Source organism: Melozone crissalis, unplaced genomic scaffold (assembly GCF_028551555.1).
Source record: "Melozone crissalis strain CALT ecotype California unplaced genomic scaffold, PUWL_Pcris_2 ptg000034l_1, whole genome shotgun sequence".
Classification (NCBI taxonomy): Eukaryota; Metazoa; Chordata; class Aves; order Passeriformes; family Passerellidae; genus Melozone; species Melozone crissalis.
In genome coordinates this window covers 15829712-15852382 of record NW_026535812.1, presented here as the reverse complement: position 1 = coordinate 15852382, position 22671 = coordinate 15829712, and the positions used below count along the sequence as shown (strand labels likewise).

Genomic DNA, 22671 nt, shown 5'->3' with positions numbered 1-22671 from the left:
GTTTCGCTCTATCACAGCCCTCCCTGTTGATAAATGTGCTATTATAGACAAGCATGTCTGATTTGTTTGGAAAAAATAATACCTAGTGGAGTGGAAATTGGGTAAGGTTGAAGGAGGAGAAATGGATACTTATAGGAGATTAAAATGAAACTATCAAAATTGTTTGTTGGCCGCCATGGGAAATTACAGCCCTTGATTCTGCATTTTAAAAACCCAACCAAATACACGCACACACAGATCACAACTGTTCTGGACCACTGTTTCAAGTTTTATAGCAAGAAATTACTTCTGGCAGCTTATCAGTCTCTATCACCATGCAGACAGTGCTGATTAAGACTGGAAAAGTGCCATTGGGGCCCCTCATCTCCTGTTGCCTTCTGGACTATGTCCCAGCTGAGTCACTCCCCACAGCAGTTTGCCTGACTGGTGGGAAGAAACTCTCACTGGTATTTTACCATAAATGCTCAGAGCTACCAAAGGAACCACCAGTTTCATGTATTGGATAATGTAGCAGTCTCCTTTTGTAGTTCCAGCATGCTGTAGGGATGCATGGGGAGAAGAGAGATGCCAAAATCACCCTGTGGGAAGTATTCAGTTTGTGCAGTAAAGGAATCATGATTTAAGTTTGAGCTGATAATTCAGGAGATATAGGTTTTTTATGTGCATTTTCTGTGTACCCTGGCTTTGACAATGGGAGAGATGGTACAGAATTGGGTTGAAGAACAAGGCCAAGAAACAGGAGGCTTGACTGTCTTTTCTACTTCTCATCTTGACATCTTGACCTGTGGCAGATTGTTTTACTTTTCAAACTTAATTTTTTCCTTTTTCACTGAATTTTCTGGAGATGATTAGCAGCAGCAGTCATATGTGCATCCCCCGTGGAGAAGACTTCATCTCCAATGGTTCTTTGAGATGTCATTTTACAGTTAAAATTAAAGAATGATAAGTGACGCCAGTATTGAATCCGCCAAGGCTCTGCCAACCTTTCGCATCACTGGCCTTGCATCTCTATTTGGTTTCCATTCATAAGCTAAAATTCCTTCAATAGGACCAGAGACCTGGTATCCAAACAGTGTTGAATGTGTTCCCTAATTTTACTTCTTGAGGACCAGGACATGGGTTAGGAGGTAGCAGTCCAAGTCAGGTATGGGAGTGAGTGTGGTGGAGTTGTAGGAGGTTCAGCTGAGGAGGCACACTGGATGGTCCAGGTATGACTTCCTTCGGTTCATGCTGTCTTTGTTTCCTTTGGCATGGCTCTGAGCACTGTACAGTTCTAGAGGCTCTAAATTGAACATGGTCCAATTCTCTAAACTGAACTGCATTTCAGTCTTGTTCAGGCATATCAGCAGCCTCTAAAAGGCAGAAGTAGCCACTTGGTTTCATCTGAAGTTTTACCAGAAAAAGAAACTGAAAGTGGTCATATCTTGCCCGTACTCTTAGATCTGTTCTGAAAAGGTTATCATTAAAAGAAGCATATTATTATTACAAGAGCATAATTACACTGTAATTTTGCCATGTAATATGGTGTGCCTTTTGTCTAAAGGCAGGGGTTCTGCTGCAAGATGGTGTCTGTCCTCATTTGAACAACATCTGGGTCAGAAAATAGTAGGTTAGACTTTCAACAACTGATGAGCTGACAGTCATTTTCTGTTATGTAACCGCTCACAAAAGCAGGAAGAACAGACATATAATGGGGACCCTTTTCTCCATTGTCATTCAAGTAATTTTTTTTATGTTCAAGCCATATTCCAGCGTTTGCACACAGGCTACAAAGCCTGGGAGCAACCTCTGCTCAGGGAGGTCACAGTGCAGCACCATCAACATCCAGCGGCCCTGCTGTGGCCTGCCGCAAAGGGAGCCACCCTCGCTCTGCTCCCCAGGGGCTTTAATTATCTTGGTGAATGGCTTTCAGAGCCTGTTTCTTCAGTCTCACTTCTGTCAATACTTGCCACCCTTGTCTAGCTTCTTCTCAGGGAGTCCTCTGCCTGCCGGCATCCTTGCACAGCGAGGTAGAGCAAATTTATAAAGGTAATCTCAATGCAACCTAGATGGTGAATTTTAGCCCACAACTGCAAAGTAAGAAGAGAAAAAGAGTAAGCCAGTGAGTGGTTGGAGAGCAAAATATACCACATCTACATACACTTACCTCCAGCCATGAGCAAGGCAAGAGGCTGTGAGCTGGTCAAAGCTGCTTCTCAAGCATTTGAAAGACTGGAAATGGATGCAAAAGTTTGATTCTTCCTCATGTTGATCCTATCTACATCTTACTCTGTATTAATTCTGGGAAACATGCTTTATGAAGCTAAGCACCTAGATATTTTTATGCCAGGTATATTAGCCTTATAAAGGTTTGAATGCACATCTTTTAAATGAAGATCCAGCAGATGTAGCAGTCAGGAATCAGAGAAGGTTGCACTTCTGTAAGTCCTGAGCACCTGGTACCCACATGAGCCAGGAGACAAGAGACTTACCTTCTGTTTTCCTCTTTTTATCCACACAAGAGTGGTCAAGACTTTGCATCATGAGTGTTTCTGAAGCACAGTCTCTTTAGAGACCACCACTGCTTCACAGATGGGATCTAAATCTCGCATTAAAACCACAATTACCCTTTGTTACTGTAGGTCATAAAATCCCAGCTGGAGCAGGTAGCAAGCAGCATGACTTTTTCTGTTTTTAATTCCCTAGTTTAGCTTGAATTGCTGACAGTCAACATAGACATATTCTTACTTTGAAACAGAACTGATTTTTGATGCAGAGGTTATTTAATGGAGAATAAGTTCAGAATTCTGGAGTAGCACTGAATCAAAAGGATTCCCCTGATCACCTGTATGCTGTGAAAGAGAGTTGGGTTTTAGGCCATGAATGAAATTAGGTTTGTCCTGAAAGTTAGTAAATAAAAACTGATAATTTCCTGCTGTCTTCTGAGAAGAATGAAATGTGATAATGAAATTCAGAGATGTGTCTTTCTAAAGTACAGCTGTATTCTACATGATTCTTCAGCATGTTTAAAAATTAACATAGCCATGAAAAAAAAAAATCACGAGGGTGGTGGATACTTCTGTCATTGTGGGAGGGCCCTTGGTGTGCTAGGACCTGTACAGATGGATAGGAAAGCTCATCCTTCAGAAAAACCTTTGAACAGTGATGAGGCTATTAGCCAGCCCCCCTATTTAACAGTCCTACATGGAAATAAACCAAATATTTCTACCTTAATTTGACAATTCAAAGACAATCCAGCTTATTCATTATAAACTTACAAAGTCAAGTAAAGTCTCTGTGGACTGAAAGGGCTGAAAATTTGATAGTGAGCCATCAAGTCTTCAGCTTCAGTTCATTAGTCTGTAGCTGGCTCAGATCATTAAGCAAAAGCAGGACCTACCTGTTGGCTGTTTCCTGCTCCACATGAAATGAACTGGCTGGTCTCTGGGGGTTCTCTCTGGGGATGTCATCACCTGATTAAAATTGTGGCACCTGGAGGCCCCCTTCTTGGGGATCTCCTTGGTGAGGCCGAGAGCAGGAGATGGACTGTTAGTCTAGGACATACAGGATGGAGAAGGTTGGTTCTCCTGTTTTATGGAGATGAGTGATACCAGGAGTTTCCTCCATCTCAGATATCATAAACTCTAAATTCTCACAGGTATTTTAAGAGGGGATGTGTGTATGTGTGTGTCTATGAATGAGTGAGAATGTTTTTCTGGACTGTAGTATGATAGGAATAATTTTCACTTCAGATAGGGCTTTGGAGTGTTTAAAGCCTCAAGACATTCTCTTGTCATGACTTGTAGCTAAGTTGTCAAATGAAGCATAGGCATTCAGTTTTGGAGCTGGAGTTAGAAACCCTTCCAGCAATGCACTCTTGGATAAATCTTTGTCCCAGTAACATGAAAACAGTTTAATTTCTTTGTTTCGAGTTAGTTGTCTACATGACCTGACAGAAAGGAGCCCTTTCTTTGCTTTTTAAAACTGAACAGCTCACCTGTTCTTTGAAGCTCTGTGGACTAAATTTGCAGTTTGCTCCCATGTTCCACTATGGCTCATTGTGCTGCAGTGGCATCCAAGGCTGTGGTCACACTGTAATATGTGCAAATTAGACATGGAGTAGGAACAGGGTGCATCCCTCAGACTTCTGAATCTGAAAATATGTCAAGGGCCAGGAAATTACTGTCCCTAATTTACAAGCGAGGGGCTGACTGGAAGAGTTAAGATGGCTCACCCAGAGTCATGCTGAGATCCAGTAGTGAAGTGAGAATTGAGCGTAGAATTCCTTCAAGTTCCATGCCTTACCCAAAACTGTGCCACACTCTTTATTTTATGTGAAAATCAACCAAAACGGACTTGTGAGCCTTGTCTGACAAGAAATCACAGCCAGTCTGAAGGCTCTTCGCAGCATGCTGAGCAGAAACCCTATTTTCCAGGGTTAGTAACAAGGCTATGAAAACAACAAAGGGGGGAAAATGTGCTCCAGGATCACACTTGATCATTTTAACTGCTGTTAATGTAATGTACCCACTAATGTTAGCACACTTCAGCATTTAGGTAGTTCAAGGCTATTAGGAAAATTGATAATTCCCCATAGTAATCTGTTACTTTCCACTCTAGCAATCACTGTTCCGCGGAAGTGGGGCACAGTGTGGCATTTGTTATTTCTTCTCATGGCATTTGTCTCATGCTGTCTTTTTTTTTTGATAGGGTGGTTTGTCTTTTGCTAGTAGCTTTTGGGAGTATTTTAGTGTCATTAACTCAAAATGAGTTATTTCTAGTGGGGCAAAAGGACAGATTTTATCTGAGAGTGAAATGTGTTAAAAAGAAGAATTAAACAGGACTGTCTCATTTGCTGAGTGTTCTCCAGCCTCTTCTCTTCTGATGGAAATGCATCAAAACTGTTTGGTTTTTTATAAGGAATTGCTTTGACTCAGATTCAGTGAGATGAATCATAACCCACTTTCTCATCTGAGATGTGAAAAAAAAAATTCCAACTCTGCTGTCAATGTCAGCATAATCAATACAGAGTGATTCTCAGTGGTGCAAAGAGGTAGGGGAGGATTAAAAGAATCAAAAGTAGCCAAACTTTCCTGCTGGTTTTAGTAAGCTGCACTGTTTTCATGCTTCCAAATGCACCTTGCTGTTCATCATGTCATGTCACGAACACATGTTTTCATGTCTCTGACTACGAGCCAAGGTCACAACTGCTGCTCTAGGGTCAGGAGATTGTCATCTCAAACTGGCAGGGAGATCACAAGAAGCCAGCCCTGGCAGACATTTGGGATGCTACAAGCAGCCAAGAGTAAACCTGTTTTGATTTGTGAAACCTGCAGTTGAGATGTCCCCTGCCTGAACTGTGACAGCATAGATTGTGTCAGCTGAGCCGGAGAGAGTGGCAAAGCACCGTGCCTGTCCCATGGCCCTGCGTCAGCCAGCCCCATTGAGGGGAACAGGCAGTGTCAATAGCAATGGGATCACTGTGGGTGCAGAGTGGAGCTGGGAGACTGCGCCTGATACCTTGTCACCAGCTTTCATTTAGCAACTTGCTCATTTGCCTTTATTTTTTCTTTTTTTTCCTTGTGTGTCTGCCAAGACATGCACAGAGATGTAGAAATAATTACTTCTCTAAGTGTGAGCTAAGAGCCAAACCTCTGAAAAACTGTGTTCACAGCACCAGGGTCAAAAGGGGACAGCACAGGTAGTGACATGAGTTCTGACAGTTGACAAATGCATCTCCCCATTGAACACAAGTGGTTAAGTAAAACACTTTGACAATAGCAGACCCCTTTGTTGAGAGTTTAGAGGTATGGGTACAACCATCTTCCACAGCCTAAGGTACTGTCCACTGCTAAGGACAGACAGCTGGATGTGGGATGTGAATTATTTTGTTTTGTAGATTCTTTCAAATCACTGTCCCAGCCATGCTAAGTTGTCTGTTTAAAGCTGTGAATCAGGCTGTGTTCAGTTAGCAGCAGTGTTGAACTTTAATATACAATTTCCTCCACAAATTCTGGTTCCAGACAATATCTTGAGAGGTTAATAACTTACTATCTGCTCAGTACATGTTCTGATTCTGTCTGTACTGTCAGGGGCAGGCTGGGCAGGTGATGTGCTGCATTCTTTGTGAGTGCAGGTTGAAAGAAGGGGGGTTTTTGTAGGGGTTTTAGTTGCTTTTGTTGTCATTTAAAATTACACTTGGAAAAAACCTCAGCTTTTTAAATGTCTCTATTTCCTCACTATGTGCTTGCTGTGAAAGACAAGTGAATTCAGCATGTGACTGTCAAAAAAACTGCAGAAAGCCTGAAGCCTTTTACCTTGAATTTTCCCTTGTATTGATGAATGGCTGGGACATGACAATATTGACTTTCTACTCTTTTTAGTGCAGAGTTTGTGATCACATGAGCTAAGGAATTGTGTCTGGCTGAGCTGGAGGGAGACATTTAGAAAGGACTCTAATGTGGGTCCTTTATGCTGTGCAGAAGACTGTCATATGAAGCCAGCTCTTCTGGACAGGAAGGTCCTAGTGAACGTCACTGCCAATGTGGAGCTAATTCTGGTCATGTGTTCTTGTTGTCATCTCCAGGAGCTGCGCAGCTGCTTCTCATTTCTGTCCCGTGGCTGGAATGAGTGAGAATCTTAAAATGCATAAATAAATATGTGAGTGTGTATACACATATATGTAGGGCAGGATACTACCTGGAGTCTGATTCTAATGGCCTTCCTTTCTTTCCCATTCTCCATCTCGACATCTCACATCAAACTGATCCAGTTTTTGATGCCTACATGGGTCATGTGAAGTGTGATTCTCTCCACACTGGCAAATCTGATGTGTGTTGTTTAGAGGAGATAGGAAGGTAAGGTGGAAGAGCGGGACTGGGGAAGGTATGGTTACAATAAGAATGGATGTTTGGGTGGGACATTTTAAAATACTCCATCTTTTATCTGTACATGCCTAAAACCATTGCCTTCTTCTAAAGATAAAATGGCAAAGCACAGGGCTCAGTGTGCTGTGCTTGTGTAGTTCCATTAGGCCACTACTAATGGATGCTAAGACCACTATAACTTCATATTCTGTGTATACTCAATTTCCATGCATGGCAACAAAAAGAGGAGGGGAGTGAAAAACGGAGCTTGCCCATGGTCAGATTTATTTCTGCTGTTTCTTCACAGGCAGAATTCAGAAGGTGAAGAAAGTGGAGAATGTGCACTGCAGATGTGCACAGCTGCTTCATTGCCATCTCCATGGCATCCCTCTGTCAGAAAGGTGGCTGAGGAGAGCCACAAGGTCTGTGTCAGTTACATGGCCAGCTCCTAGTGAAAGCTTGTCATTTGAACCCTTTCAGTCTCTTTCTGCCCTGCTGTCTCTAAATTGAGTGACGAATGGAAGCTGCTGTGTTCACTCACACAGGGAAGAGTCACATACTTTCTTGAGGGCTTAGGCAGAAAACCACACCGATAATGCACATTTTAGGAGCTTCAGCAGGAGGGTCAAAGACAGACTTTGGAAAAGAGGCCACCACAGAATTAGGCCAGAGGGACATTGCTGCTCTGGGGTTAGAGATCTGTGCCCTGAGCTAGGTCTGGTCATGCCTGTAAAGGTGAGTAAAGGATTTTTGTTTGTAAGGCCCATTGATTCAAGTGTGTCTTGGTCTTTTAAACAAAAACAATGCTTCAGAGAAAGCCAATTAGTCTTAGGATCTCACTGGGTTTTCTGTTATTTCTTTGCTCTGATTACAGCAGGACAATGGGTGAGGAGCAATAACTAAGCGGTTTCAAGTCTACAGACTCTGCTTCCTTTTATTTTGTACAAGGTGTGCACACACAGTCGTGCTGTCTACTGCCCTTTGTGGCACAACTTTCAGGGAAGACAAGGTGGCTGACCTGTGGCCTTGAGTCCCATGTAAGTGACAGAAGTCATGGTACTATAAGTAACACCTGTTAGGTAGCAAGTAGGAATGGTGTGCATCCAGCAAATGTCTGATTACAAGAGCTGTTCAGGCCTAGGGAAATTGCAGAACAATTTGTTCAGAAGAACAAACATTTCACAGGATGGTGTTCTGGAGCATGGTCTAGTTGTGGCATATTGTGGCTCACATCTCAGTAGGTTGAGAAGATGATGCTGCAACTGACATCAGCTTGGCTAGAGTAAAATCAGTCTGGCTGAATAAATCCTGTGTAAACTCTTAGGACATCAGTGTGTGCAGTAGCTTCATTCTTGTGCTCTTGGGACAGGGGAGAACAGAACAATATACAGCACAAATAAGACTGTACAATGAGATATTAATATTGTTTCCCCATGGCAATTTACTAATTTCGTGTCACTCTTAGCTGGGAATATTGCATGACCCTTAATACCTCAGACAGGGCTCATTTGCATGAATAGGAGCTCATAAAACTTTAGTCTGTGATTTCCAAAATGCCAGTCTCTCTCTTTTTTGCTGTGGTGGGGCTCTTTTGACTTTCTCATGAAGCAACACTGAACTCAGACTTTTTTGTAGGTGTTCTGATGTTTGGATGTGGATCTGAAGCTTATCACAAACTCTTCTGGAGTCATATGGTCTAGAACATGGTTGTAGACTTCCTACAAACTAGATAAAGCATTTTGTTTTGTAGGTCCTCATCTGTGCAGGGATGCTTAGAACAATGGAGAACAATGAAAGCAATTTCTGAAATGTTTGAAGTCCCAAAAGGCTCTGTTTTGAAGGCTTTTGTAAGTTGTAGCTTTCCACTGGGACAAAAGTCTCCCACGCTTTTTCCTATGCTGGGGTGGAAATAATAGCTTCTCTGACTTACCCATCACATCTGACTTTGTCAGCATAATAAAGCTGCATCGTATTATGTGAAAGTGGAAACTAACTGACTTAGACCAGTGTTGGCTTTCTGGGCTTGGTCATACAAATTCAAAAGACATCGACTAAGACATCAACTAAAATCAGGCTTGGTATAAACTGTCCCTACATTTACGTCAGATCTAAATTTGGAGGTCTAGTGGATTTCAAATTATTCCATTATCGCATGTAAACAAGTCCATCGGTTTTCCCTACTGTCACACCAAAGAGTTTAATGAGGATTAGATACCCTTACTGGTTTCATAGTGAACTCCCATGAATGTGGGAAAACCAGCACCCTGAAAGTTCAGAGCACAGTGATTTGCCAACTTTGCTCATACAGAGTTGCCGTCACCGGTACGGCATGTTCAGGACGTTTTCCAGCACCAAGTTTTTGGCAAACACTTACAGTCCCTGATGATGATGATGGCCTTTTCTGCTCAAGGGCATTGGGCTGGCAGAACTCATCATGAGCTCTGGCTATCAAATCAGTCCTTTCTGATTGGTTCAGCCATGGGAGGGATGAGGAAAAAGTTTTACGGTTTCAGTTTCCTTTGGCACAAAATTTTCAGGTCATGAATTGTGTGAATAATTCAGGAGACAGGGATTGGTGCCCTTAGCATGGAAGCCAATTCAGGAAGACTCTTCCATCTTAGTAGTACTAGGATGAGTGATGATTGATGAATAGTACTTTGAGCACGCCTTTGTAGATGCCAGTCAACATCAGAGCCTCCTCACAGAGATGTTAAGGTGAAATGTCAGGACAGTCTTTAATCATGATAAATGGATCAGTACCCACAATTCCCCTGTCTCCTACTGTTAGTCAACAGGCCCTAGAGTCAAAGCCACCACTGCAAACAGGTCAGACTTAATGCCACTAAAGAGCTTGGTTTTATGGTGTGAGGTTTTTTTTTAACTTATTATTTTTTAAGCCTTGCTAATTTTGAGTCAAAAGCTGTAGGATGTGTGAGAGTGACACATGAAATTGTGCAGATGGATTTCCACATATTTTCTTTAAATAAAATAATAATTGTTATAAATATGTATCTCATATTTTGCACTAAGTCACTTGTAGTGGAGGCCAAGCAAGAAAACTTTGATATCCTTATGTATCCAGCTTTGAGAATGTGGCAATCGGGTGAGCATAATGATCTGTGGATACTTGATATGACTGCTCCATCATGGACTCGAGATGAAGCATGTGCCACTGGGAGGTTATTCTCAAATTAGAGAGTTATCAGTATTTCCATCTACCCTGGCCAGTAAAAGCAGGTCCCATGACCCAAAGGAGGAGCAGAATTATAGTTACTGCTTAATCATATCAGTCTAGTAAATACGGTGTCACCAACATCAAATGACATTTTAAAAGGACTTTTGCTTTCAATACCAATGTCACATTTTAAGATTATGATATGTGTGGTCATTCTGAATAGGAACAAATATTGAATATCTCCTGCAGAATCAGAGTGCTTCTCCTTCCCAGGTTATAAAGTTTCTGTTTCTTGTCCAAGAGAGTAAACAAATATTGGACCTTGTACCTGATTGGAAAGGTCTCCAATTTTGGGATGAAGAAGGAAACCTCTGTCTAGTAGGTTGCTTTAATAAAAAAAATTAAAAAAAACAAAAAACAACCAACATTACTTGATTCCAGCTACTGAGAAATTTGGAGTGATGGAATTCATTGCAAGGAACTGTGGATGCTCAGCGTACAGGTGAGGTGGTTTCCAGTGCCTGAGGGATGTGATTTATGGCAAGGTTGCTGTCAACACACAGACAGCACATGTTTCAAAACAGCAAGGAAGCTTTGGGCTGGTGCCGGATTGTGAAAGGCAGGGTTTTTGAAAAACCTGAAATAAATGAGGTGCTGGTTGAAATTTGGTGTGACATCTTCTAATGCAGCCAGGCACCTTTGAAAACCTCAGACCTTAATATTGCTGGGCCTATGAGAGCTGCCATTTGTTCAGGACACTACTCTTTGTCTGATCCAGCCTTTCTTCACTTCTTTTTTTTTTTTCTTTCACTTTTGGCAGTGGGGAGATAGGTTCCCTCCCTGTGTTTTGGATTTTGTCAGATGTTTTTCCTCAGGCAAGCATGCAGGAGGCATGCCAGGATGGTAGGCCAGAGCCAATGGCACAGGCAGTATCTCTGACTCAAAACCTTGCCATTACTCAGGCAATTTCATCTTCACCACTGAACAGAGCCTTTGGTAAAAATCAATTCATTCCACCACCTTCCCAGTGATGCCATGAAGCAGAGACAAGCTGTGGAATACCAGTTGGAGCACAGTCAATTCACAGAAGAGTGAATTGAGTCATTCATGCCCAGCCATGGATGTGAGTTTTGGCTGGGCTTGAGTCTGTTTAACACACTGATGGTGCCTATCCTAGGCTTATGAACTAGACTGGCTGGGCAGGGGGACAGAAGAGGTTTGAAGTGCCTTTGTACAACATGGATGCAGTTGGAGATGAAAGTCTTTGGGACAGGGGACATTATTTGCTCTGTGTTTGTCCTGCACGTAACATTACAGAACTGCACCCCATTGTTTGGGCTCCGTGAGCCTGCTTTCCTGCTGGAAATGGCAAACCCAACCACAGTCCTGTGGGAACATGGTAAAAGACAACTCATTTTTTGACCTAGACGTAAAGGCTGCTGTCTGTATCAGTGTGAGTCTTAGCTGGTCCCTTCTGACTGCACTCTCGGTTCAGCTGTGACAGAAAGCTGAGAGCTCAGGAGAATTTGATCTATGTTTAAGGTGTATTTGCAGTGAGCAGCAGCATGAGCCTGTGGACAGCCTGCCACTGATCTTCCCCAGCTGGAGGAGGGCTGGGAGAGGCTGCATGAAGCATTGCACAGTGAGCACCAAGCCTCTGAGGAGAGCAGCTCCTCTGGCCTCCAGCTCTGCTCTGTGTTACAGCCATCACTTACGGACGGGGTCAGGTGCAGCAGCCCCTGCAATCACCCTCCCCTGCTCCAGCAGCAAGGCTGCTCTCCTGAGCCAGGGAGGGAGCAGGCTGGGACAGCACGCTGGGAGAGACACCTGCCAAAGGACCCAGATGGGCCAGGCAGAGCTGCCCCACGTAGCTGCTGTCTGAGGCTGCTGCCACTGGCACCCCTGTAATGACCAGGTATTTTTTTGTGGCCTTCCCAAACAGGATCCTGAAATTTGGTGCAGCATGACAGAACAAGCCCAGTGGGTCACGGGATAGCTCAGGAAATGATCCCCTGCCAGTGGCCCCTGATGAGGGTGGGAGGAAGAGTGATTCCAGCCTGGTATCCTGCCTTCCTTTACCTGCAGGAGATTCATACAAGCATGGTTGGCTCACTCTGTGTGCCATAAAGAATTTGGTGGTTTCACTGTCCAGGGTTTATCATGCAATATGGCTTTGCAAGTGCAAGTGCAAAGGGAGTGGCTCGGTGCTGGGATCACCAGAATTTGTCTGATCTACAGCTCAGCCAGTAATTATTCCCCTTTTCTTTGTTTTCCCCTTCCTAGGAGGGGTAAACCCCTACAGAATCAGCTTTGGGATAAATTGCCCACAGAGAGCTCTCCTGACAGCCCCATTAGGACTTGGCTGGTGGCCTCACCTACGCCAGGGCTTTAGCAGAGAGCTGGTGAGGTTGTTCCCTGGATGCTACATACTGGTAACATCTCACTAAAAAATAAGATTTCGGCATTAGTGATGTGTTCCAAGGAAAAGAGTAATTTTTGGTTTAGAAAGTCTTAATTTTCCTGTGAAAGTAGAATAAAATAAGAGGTTTCTCAGCTTTTGAAAAAATGGAAAAGGCCCACTTTCTTACAGCCTTTATAATTTTTGCCTGACATTTTTTTAAAAGATGTTTTTATGTGTGTTACTTTTTGAACTTACTACATGCAATCAGAAAGGAGTAATGGCGCAGGAATGTGGGGGACTTCTTTGAAAGCATGCATTTTAAAATTTTTTTTTTTTTTTTTTTTTACCAAATGAAATTATTGCACTCCTGAGTTAAGCATTTGTTGACTGGGTTGGTTTTTTGTAGGTTTTTTTTTTTTTTTTTGGTACAAATTGGTTTTTTGAAAGTCTTGCCTCCAAACACGAATAATTATGAAATGTTACTTCTTTCAATCCAACTCTACACCTGCAGCATAAAGCTGCTGCTTCACCGTAGCCATGCCCGGCTCAGGCCGGGCTGGGAGCGGTGGGGAGGGAAGCAGGGAGTGCCCGGCACACGGCAGGGGCCGTGTTTGCTGCCGGAGAGCCCGGGAGAGGCCGGGCTGGAGCCGGGATTGCTGCGGCTGCCAGGGACACCCCCGTGCCTGCGCTGACAGCTCCTGCTCTGCTTCCCGAGCCCGTGCACAGCCGCGGCCTCTGTCATCTGGCCGCTTTCATCGGCATTAAAGGAAACATTTCTAAAGGAAATAGAGTACATTTCACTCTCTCCCTTGCATTTCCTTGATCGATTAGCAGAGGGAGGAATGTTTCCTCTCTCCCACTCTTTTTCTCACCCTTTTTTTTTTTTTCTTCTTTTTTTTTTTTTTTTTTTTTTTTTTTTTGTCTCCAGATGTAAGCGGGGTTCTATTTCAAGCCGTTCGCACATGGTAAAACACGTGCCAAAAAGTTGACACAATGTAACAACAACAACAGGAGGAAAAAAAGAAAAAAGGCAAAGCATGCTGCAAAAAAGGTGTCTAGGACCTTAAATATTGTAGAGCATCACTGACCCCCACTGGGCTGGCACACTCACTGCACATCATCCAGCGTGGGACTCACCGGTGTGTGGGGCTCAGGGACACACCAGCCTGCCGGGGGGCGTCGTCCAGTCCGTCCTTACAGCTGGTGTGAGCCTGTCTGCTTTCCTTATGGCCATCATGAAGGGAGTAAAAAGGCATTGGCTTGGCTTGCTGCAAGGGGCACTGTGGTTGGATGGCAGAAAGGCTCACTGATGGTATGGTTAGGTACCCACTGAGATTTTTTGACCAAGTGCTTTGTGAAATCTCTGTTGCTGAAGGTTTTTAGGAGCAGGTTAAACAAATTTCTATCAAGAATGCTGTAGAGAGAGTTGGTTCTGCCTTCGAAGCACTATGATCATTTCCAGGTCTTCTCTAGATCCTGTTCAACCTGAATTTTTATATTTTTTGGGGAAAATCAGGAGTGGTCCTCTCCATTTTGTGGCAGTAGTACATTATGGCTGCTATAATTTCAGGAGGTACCTATCCTTGTAATCTGGTTTATATCAGAAACAAACTAAACTGTCTCTTGTGTCCCAGGATGTTGAGGAGAGGGGGATATAGATGGGTAAAGGATCGCCACCACAGATGTTGAAGGAAGCAGAGTCTTTCCTTCTCTGTAAATAAACAGAGGACAGTAGCAGATGCACAGAACTCTGTGTTCTCAGTTGCTATGTGGCTCAGCCAGGCTGCCAGAAAGTGATGCCATGGTCCACACAAGGAGCGAATTCCTCCTCCTGGGGAAGGTATTTTAGTAAGACTGGTACTGGGAGCTCCCTCTGGAATGGAGTTTTTATGCCACAGGCCTTCTTAGCATCAGTTTTTTTCAGAGATGGCCTTGTGGTTAAAGAAACCAGACTGTGATTGAGAAAATATGGTTTCAGTTCCTGGCTCCATCATAAATTTCTTGTGTGACCCTTGGAGGGTTATTTAACCTGTGTGGGTCTCAAGTTCCCTGCCTACATGTTGGGTGTCCTAACAGTCCTCTACCTTTCCTGGGGTGTTGGAAAGGCCTGGAGATCAGCTGGGACAGTAATCTTGTGATGAGCAGCATGAAGAAATGTTTGAGAAGGTAAACTGTTGGCAGAGTGAGCCTGCACAGTTGCAGTGCATTTGCTCTGTGGTGTGGAATGGGACCTCCGGGGCACACTGAGAATGTGTCAGGTTTTTACAGCCAAGCAAAGTGAGAATATGAAGTTGTATTGTGGTCGGAGGAAAGGGATGCAAACAACACGAGAGTGCAGCTACTGCACAGTGCTGTACAGTACAAATGACAAGTAGGTCACTGCAGGGACCTGTACATCTGGAGTACAAGTGGAACACAGTTAAAGCAGAATAACCAGGACACAGTAATTAAATCATGGCCTTGGATTTAATTTATGAAGTGTTTCAGGCACACATTGCAGCATGAATCTGTGTTTACTGTGAAAGATTGTGTTTTCTGACGTCTACTGAAGAAGAGGGAATTAAGATTGATATGTCTCATGTCCAAAGGCTGTGTAAGACAATTGATGCATACAGCCTGCTACTGTCAAATGATGACACTTCAAGCTTGGATCCTGGCACAATAAACCATTGCCAAGGGCTTCCCACTCAGTGAAAAGTCTTGAGTTCAAAAGCAAGAAAAGAGTAGGTAAGGAAGGCAAGGATAAGATGAGCTAAATAATATAGTTTTCTACATAATGTACAAAATGCCTTTGTGTTTCCCTCTGTGTTATTATTGCAATGCCCTGAGTGCCAAAATGTCAGAATCACTCTGGGACAAATATGATCAACACATCTGTGTCTAGCATAATCAGTTAGACACATACCTCCCATGCACTGTAGAAGGACATAAACCCTCCCATGTGGATCAGAGATGCCGCTTCTGTTCCCTTTGGATGAATCAAAGAACCCAGAACCTGTTGGGTACTTCTGAGTTGCAGAAGCTCTGACTGGGATTTAACTTGATTAGGGTATACTAAGTTAAGGTCTGCTGTTACATTGTTATCCTAATAATCAATTTCTGCTCCTGCATCCTCTGACAATGGAGTAATTCTGCCTGCCTGACATAGGTGTCCTGAGGAATCCCGTGTGCTCGGGAAATGCTTGAAAACCCTTGGATAAAAGTCACTAGGAAAGAGGAGGGAGAGAGGGGAAAGTCTTTTTACATTGTTGACTTATGGTCAACGTTGTCCTCGAAATGCTGTTTTGTCATCAATATTTCTTCATTAGGAATAATGATTTTTCCACATTTACTGCCAGCTGATTCAAAGCCATCCAAAAGCAGAATGTGTCATGAATCTCTAAAATGCATTCGCTGGCGAACTCTAAACAGAAATGATTAGAAAAATAACACAGCGGAAATACTGGCTGTCTTGAGGCTGCTAGGGGAACTTTTAGTGAGATATTCTGTTCAATGTATTTATCTGTTTTCAAAGTGTTCTTGGTACTGTTTTGAAAAGGCAATGTGCTGTATTTTTTTTGGTCTTTCTTGCGTTGTGTATCAGGGCTGCAGTGAGAGCCAGGGAATATACTTAGCTGATCAAGGGAAATTGTGTAATTGATAGGCACTGAGGATATGACCTTGTGGTGTATTCCCACTGTATGGTTAGGTGGGAAACAGTTTTTTCCATCATGCCGAGTTTTTTGAGATATCAACATTTTTTCCCATGTTTCAGCAAATGAAGAACCTCCCTACTTTGATACTTTTATCAGAAAATTATCCCCTATCTCTTCTCTACATAGAATGCATGCTTTGAATTCATGAATTTAAGCCTTTTGTGGAGAGGTTTGCACGTTTCTCTCTGCTTTCTCTGCTGTTGGCATCTGTAGTTGCCTGAATTGTCTGTGTTAGGCACTGTACATCAAAATGGTGCTGCTAATGGCTTAATGTCTAAGTAGGTATGACAGAAAAATAATGCTGTAGCCTAGAAAAGGTACTGAAGTCCTTGGATGTGCAAACAGGAGCATCTCAAGCCCCCTGTGTGAAATTACATTGCCTTTATCCTCAGCTCCAGCGTGATTGCTATCAGAATATTACTGCCATAAGGATTAGTATGACATGTACCTATTCCATCATCCATCTTCAGTGGTGGATGTTTGTCCCATTTGCTCACATTCTCAATCTGACATTTAAAAGTGATGCATGTCCCAGATAAGGTTGGACACTCCGTGCCTAATTCCTCATCTCCAGATTGTGCCCAGTTTCTGGCCAAATCTTAAGAGTTTTGCTGAGTAACAGCTCAGATTATGGCCTTTCCTGTTCATCTTCACAGTTAAAACCTGCATCCAAGCTCCAGTGACCTTTAATCTCTGCAATATCCTTTTCAAAAAATGCGGTTTCTCTCTATTCATGCTCAACTAGCTGTAGAAATAACTCTCTGGCTTTTAACTTAGGCCAGATAATTTTTACCTCTTAGTCATAGAGTCATAGAACATCCTGAGTCAGAAAGGGTCCACAAGGATCATCGAATCCAACTCCTAAACATCTCTCCTCTGGTTTCATTTCTGCCTCATATCAAACAGAAGCTTCATGTCTTTACCTGCACGACCTGTAATGACCTATTCCCACCCTTCTTTGTCTAGTATTCTCTAGTGACATACCAACTCATCCTTCCCATCTGAAGCTGTCTATGTTCAACCTTCAAGCACTTACATTCTCTTTTGTGTTGTCTTTGTCCTTTCTTCAGAAGCATTCCATTAAACTTCCTTTAAACTCCCTCCGGGTCCTCTTTCAAATCCTTCCTTAACTTTTTCCTTTGCTGTGCTGTCTACAGACTCCTTGTCAACAGTAAAACATTGACTGCTGAGACCACAGCTTCCCTTGCTGACTGGTTTCGTCTGATTGTTTCCTTCTATTTCCTATCACTACCTAGTTGTTATTGCTTGTATTACGTTGTGAACTCCTGCAGTTGAGCCATTCTTTGAATTCTGTGTTTTCCCAATATCAAGCAGAATGGATCTATTCTATAATCTGAGCAGACAGGATCTGTGGTGGTATAGGCAAAAACCATGTAATAAGAGTAATGAGATAACAAGAAGTTAGAACATGGCATCATGTGGCATATGAGCTCCTCTTCTCCTTCCCCCCTCCTCCTTCAAATTCACAATATTTCAAATTTTTTACACAGCAGAAGACATTAAGTGAGGAGGTTTCAGAATAGAGTATAGCAGCTGATGTATCCTTTCAGCTGCTGAAGTGTTTCTGTGTAATGCACTCACTAACTGTGGCATTTTCAGCAGGGAAGCCTCTGCAGGCACTTCTGTACACGCCCCCAAGGTAAGACCACCATGTGGCAGCCAGGCTGGGCTGAGGGAAGGTCACAGCACGGCCAAGGTTATGAACCTCTTTCATGCAAAAATAGAGGACTCTGGTCTCCCAGGCTTGCTGCCAACATATCGCCTTCTAGTTTTGCTGAAATGATCTTGAAAAGGATCTATAAAGGGCTGAAGGGGCAAAAGAAGAATGTTGAAATGACATAGTTTCTCATCTTCATGCAGTTTAGTGCTAATTTTGTCCTTTGTCTTTAAGCTGCCTTTTAAATTCTGCTTGTGGAAAGCAAATGGGTCACGTTGTTCCGTGTTTCTACTGTAATACGCTGCCTGCTATTTTTCTCTTAGATTATTTGTGTAATCTTTTTTGTGCAATCTGTTTGTTCTTGAGTCTTGCAAACTTTGCCTTTTGCTACTTCTTTCCCAATAAGCAGTGCAACTTGTTCTGTGTTCACTCATGGGTATTCTGCACACAACGGACTGGGTTATTTGAGACAGTGTGAAAATATTAAAATGGGGAACATGTGTGGGTACTTAATTGTGGTGAGCCCAACCACAAATACCTTCGCCGTTGGTAACTGGCACAGAGGAAAAGCAGACCTTTGTTTTGTTTTGTTTTTATCAGACATAATGATAGATACATTGTTTTTAGTGGGGTTTTTCTGGTTTTCTAAGGAAACGAGGCTTGTGCAATCACACTGCCTGTGTGCATGTGCCTGTCTGCTTGTCAGTTCCTCCTTCACCAACACTTGAAACTAATAGCCATTTTCAACTACATTTGAGTGAGTTGCAGGAGTTGGGAGAAGAGACAGGTTTTTGCAGAAGCCTTGTGAGTTCCCAGATTGCACCAAGGTCTGCAGAAGGTGCAGTCTCCAGCAATCACATTGCTGCAAACCAGATTGGTTGTATATTTGCCCATGTGCCTTTAAGTGGATCCAGCCACCCAACTGTTGGCTCCCAAATTTGAATATTTTGGCTTATTTGTTTTTTACCTTTTGGGTGAGTGAGTCAGTTGGGAGAGTTGCTAGGCACAGAGCTTGTGTTTTGATTCTCACTGGAGTGGCCATGTCTCATGAAAAACATGGTTTGCCCAAGGCCACAGTGTTATAATTTGCATATAAACTTATAAAAAAGGAAGCTTTCTTTAAGCTTTCCTGTGTGAGAGTTTATAGGAGTATTTCTGTCTGTGTACTTAATAGCAGAAACTGGACTTCTCATAAATGTAGACAGATTAAGTCTGTTGCTGCCTCAGTGGGAATCTTCTGTGGAAAAACCCAGAAAGAGGAAGGAAAGCCTCAGGAAACTAACTTAAAGGGGAGAAGTTGGCCAAAACTCATGTTGTGCTACTCTTTGGTTTGTATCTGACCACCAGCAGTGTAGTTGGGGAATACCTCAGAGCCATGGGGAGTGTAGCCTCAGGGCACCTTTGGGAGGCAGAGAAGATGTCTTTATGCCCTTTGCTCAAAGAGAGGACAGAGGTACAGGGGCACTGAGTGACTTGTCAGAGATTACAGGAGTATGTATTTGAGTTAGGAAACAGACCCAGGTTTCCTGGCATAGGTGCAGCCATAAGTATGGTCTCCATGTAGACAGCTTCTTCTGCAAATGGAGAGATGCCTTGGTCAAAGAGGAAGATAAATGCTGAAGCACACAAGAGCTGGCTAAATTATGAATGTGAGAAGAGAAGGAGGGGTAAAGATTCCCACATGTTCTGCTCAGATGTTAACAAAGAAAGCTGAGAAGTGTTTGCATAGACACTACATTATTCCATGTCCAAATGCCTCATAAAAATAATACCGGATGATCACAGAATGGCACACTAGGGAAAATAAATTCTTCAGCGGAATATTCCCTCTGGAAAAACACTGTGTAAAGTAATACACTAATGGCTTTCAATTTCATGTTTTATATATAGAGATATTAACTGCTCCCCAGACGTCTCTTCGTGTTACAGCCCAGCTACACGAGATGTTTGGAGAAGGCCCTGGAGCAGCTCTGTGCTGTCCACACCAGGGCTCAGCAGGGCTCTCCTGTGCTACACAGGAGGTGTCTTCTGCCTCCTTCTCAGTGCAGTGCTGAGTTCTGTACTGTGGTTCTCTCCAGTGGGTTTGGGTTTTTTTCTTCCTAGCCCTCATGTTTTTTTCCATTCTTCCCCTGAGCTCTGTAGCCTCACTACCATGCTGGGAAACCTGAATTCCTTTTCTGCTTATAAAAAAGGAGTCCTCTCTAGAAGTGTTACTGTGGAGTGATTAAAGCACAACAGTGACAATCAAAACCCTAATAACAAATGCTAAGGAAAGTTAAGTTGAAATACATCATTATTAATTCCATTTGGGGGATTTCCAGACTTGTCTGGATTCATCTGGTGAGTTCTCCTTCCACATTCCTCAGGCTGGGAGCTGTTTGAATCAGGAACTGTCTGTCCTGTATAAAGCCAACTACAGTTATACCATTGTAGCAAATGGTAATGATCTGGGTTCTTTTCCAAGCTTTCCTAATATATCTCAAATGTGTATATATATCATCCTGCCACATCCTGAGGGATCCAAAAGTAGCTTACATGCTTTGTTCCCTGAATGTAGCTTGCTGGAGTGTGGGACAGGCAGGAAAGAAGTCATGAGTGTGGGGACATTGTCAGTTCACAGTGAAGGGCAGCAGTCCTACTCTTGAGATAAGACAGGTCTAACTTGTAGAAGATGTGCAGTATTTGCATGAAAAGGCCAATAAACAGGTGTGAGGGAGCATTATATTACTACTGGATTATGGAATTATTATCAGGTACATATTATTTCTATATGCCTTTATGAATAATTCTGTATTGAACTCAGTCTGCTTTCCTGCTTGTACCTCAGCTCTTGCTTTCCTTCCCATGCTCACTGACCACGCCACTCCACCCATGAATCCTTCAAGAAGTGCAGGGTCCCAGGGCTGGGGTCACCACAGTTATTCTTAAACTGGAGGGTACCATTTTGAGTGGGGCAGTGCCCCAGATCATAGTTCCTCTGTTACCTTTGATGGGGTTCTCCTGTTATTGTGGCTGACCTTGTCCTTAATGCCTTCCACTTTCAACATCAATTGTTATGTAGGGACATCAGAACTTCGGGGGCTATCTCCATTTTCTGGAACCCAAATGGCAGAGAAAAATAGCAAAGGTGTGCATGCTACCCACCTCTTCCATCACCTCTGCACCACAATGTTCCCTAGGGAAATGTTTTTCCCAGCAGCTAAGGAAATCTTGTCTTCACTTTAAAACTATCTGCCACATAGCATCTTTAGCAACAATCTGAACAAGGCAGCAAGCCTTTGTATGTGCGTGTCTACAGACTTTTTGTTATGCATTTGTGTCTAACATTAAGGACCTTTTTCAGAAACAGACAGAGCTCTTAAGGCTTGTCCGTACTTAGACTCTTTACCAGCAGTTTCTGATACACCTTTTTTGAAGGATGGTAAGAATAAAATATCCACACATCAGTTTCTTTAGAAGTAGTTTCGATGCTTTAAATAGACAGAATATCTTAATCTGTATTAATCCTTGAACAGAAAAAAAAAGTAATTGCCTCCATTGAGAGAATTGGTTTAAGCTAGACAAGAAAAACTTCTTAAATTTTGCTGCCATCAGGCAGCTTTATGAGGCCTCCTATGACAAAATCCTTTCATGTGGAAGCAAGGCTTAAGGCACAGGTTTATCCCATCTAACTGAGGAGCTGAGGATGACTATATAGCTGGGTTAGATGGTAGCTGAGTGGTTTGTATCTGGAGCTCAAGATCTCTACAATGATTGCTGGCTTGCAGCAGCACAACCGACATGAGTGCTGTCGTGGGAGGCAGTGTCAATCCTTTCTAGATCTTTTCATATGGACCAGCACCAAAGTGCGGTCCAGGGGCACTGAATCTTTGCCAGCAGTAGCACAAATTGTTTTTCTGTGGATTGAGCTGCCACATGCCCCTTACCAGCCACAGGTGAGTGGCGGGACCTCCTGTGCAGCTGGGACGAGGGCCTTGCTTTGACTGCTGTCCTTTCCCTCTGGTGACAGGACGCTGTGCCCGCTGCGGGGAGAATGTTGTCGGAGAGGGCACCGGTTGCACGGCCATGGACCAAGTCTTCCACGTGGATTGTTTCACCTGCATAAAGTGCAGCAGCAAGCTGAGGGGACAGCCTTTCTACGCCGTGGAGAAGAAAGCCTACTGTGAACCCTGCTACATTGTGAGTACCCGTTCCTCTTTGTGCCCTGTTTTTAATGCACAGACATGGGAAACATTTATTTCTTTCATTGCTGTGGAGTTGCCTTACAGTTAAAAGCTGACAACCCTGCTCATGGCAGTACCATGAGCAACAGGTTTTTTTTATGGTCTTCAGAAGAACTCTGGTCTTTTCAGCTTACTGGGTGAATTACATTTCCTGGTCTGACTTCCCTCTGAAATGAAGTGGACACAGCAGGAGAAAGAGCTGGGTTTTGTGATTGTTTCATCTCTGTAAGGAGCAGACTATGTAGTCATTTTGTAGCAGTAGTGTGGTTCTCAGCTTTCTGTGTTGAGAAATCTGATACCAAAATGGTTACACACTGTGTGCCCAATAAGATTAAGGAGGTGGGATGCAAGAAAGCACTAAAATTTCTAAAATCAAGACTTTTGCCTTGCTTGATGGAAGACTTTCTACTGAACTAAGGGTCTTTGGATTAGATGTCTTTTGAAGCTTACATTACCCTAAAATTTCATTTCATGCCTCCAACAAGGTCTTAAAGCAAACAATTAACAGTTGCTCCGTGGAGCTGCACGTTTTAAGAGACTCCCATAACAAGAAGCTGGAACCAGTTGCACAGGTTCAAATTAAAGAAACATCCCATAATGTGCCTGAGGCTTTACCTTGGTCTGACCTTAGCATCCAGTATATAAGGATTATCC

General features: G+C 43.1%; 1 protein-coding gene across 3 annotated transcripts in view; it reads left to right on the top strand.

Annotated features, from left to right (window-relative positions):
• LPP (LIM domain containing preferred translocation partner in lipoma) overlaps positions 1-22671 on the top strand; it is a 200726-nt gene that overhangs the window by 135889 nt on the left and 42166 nt on the right. For all 3 annotated transcript variants that reach the window (XM_054282953.1, XM_054282950.1, XM_054282952.1), the window contains one exon: positions 21804-21973. In XM_054282953.1, coding sequence (XP_054138928.1) covers positions 21804-21973 — 170 coding nt within the window. The remainder of the gene's footprint in view (positions 1-21803; positions 21974-22671) is intronic.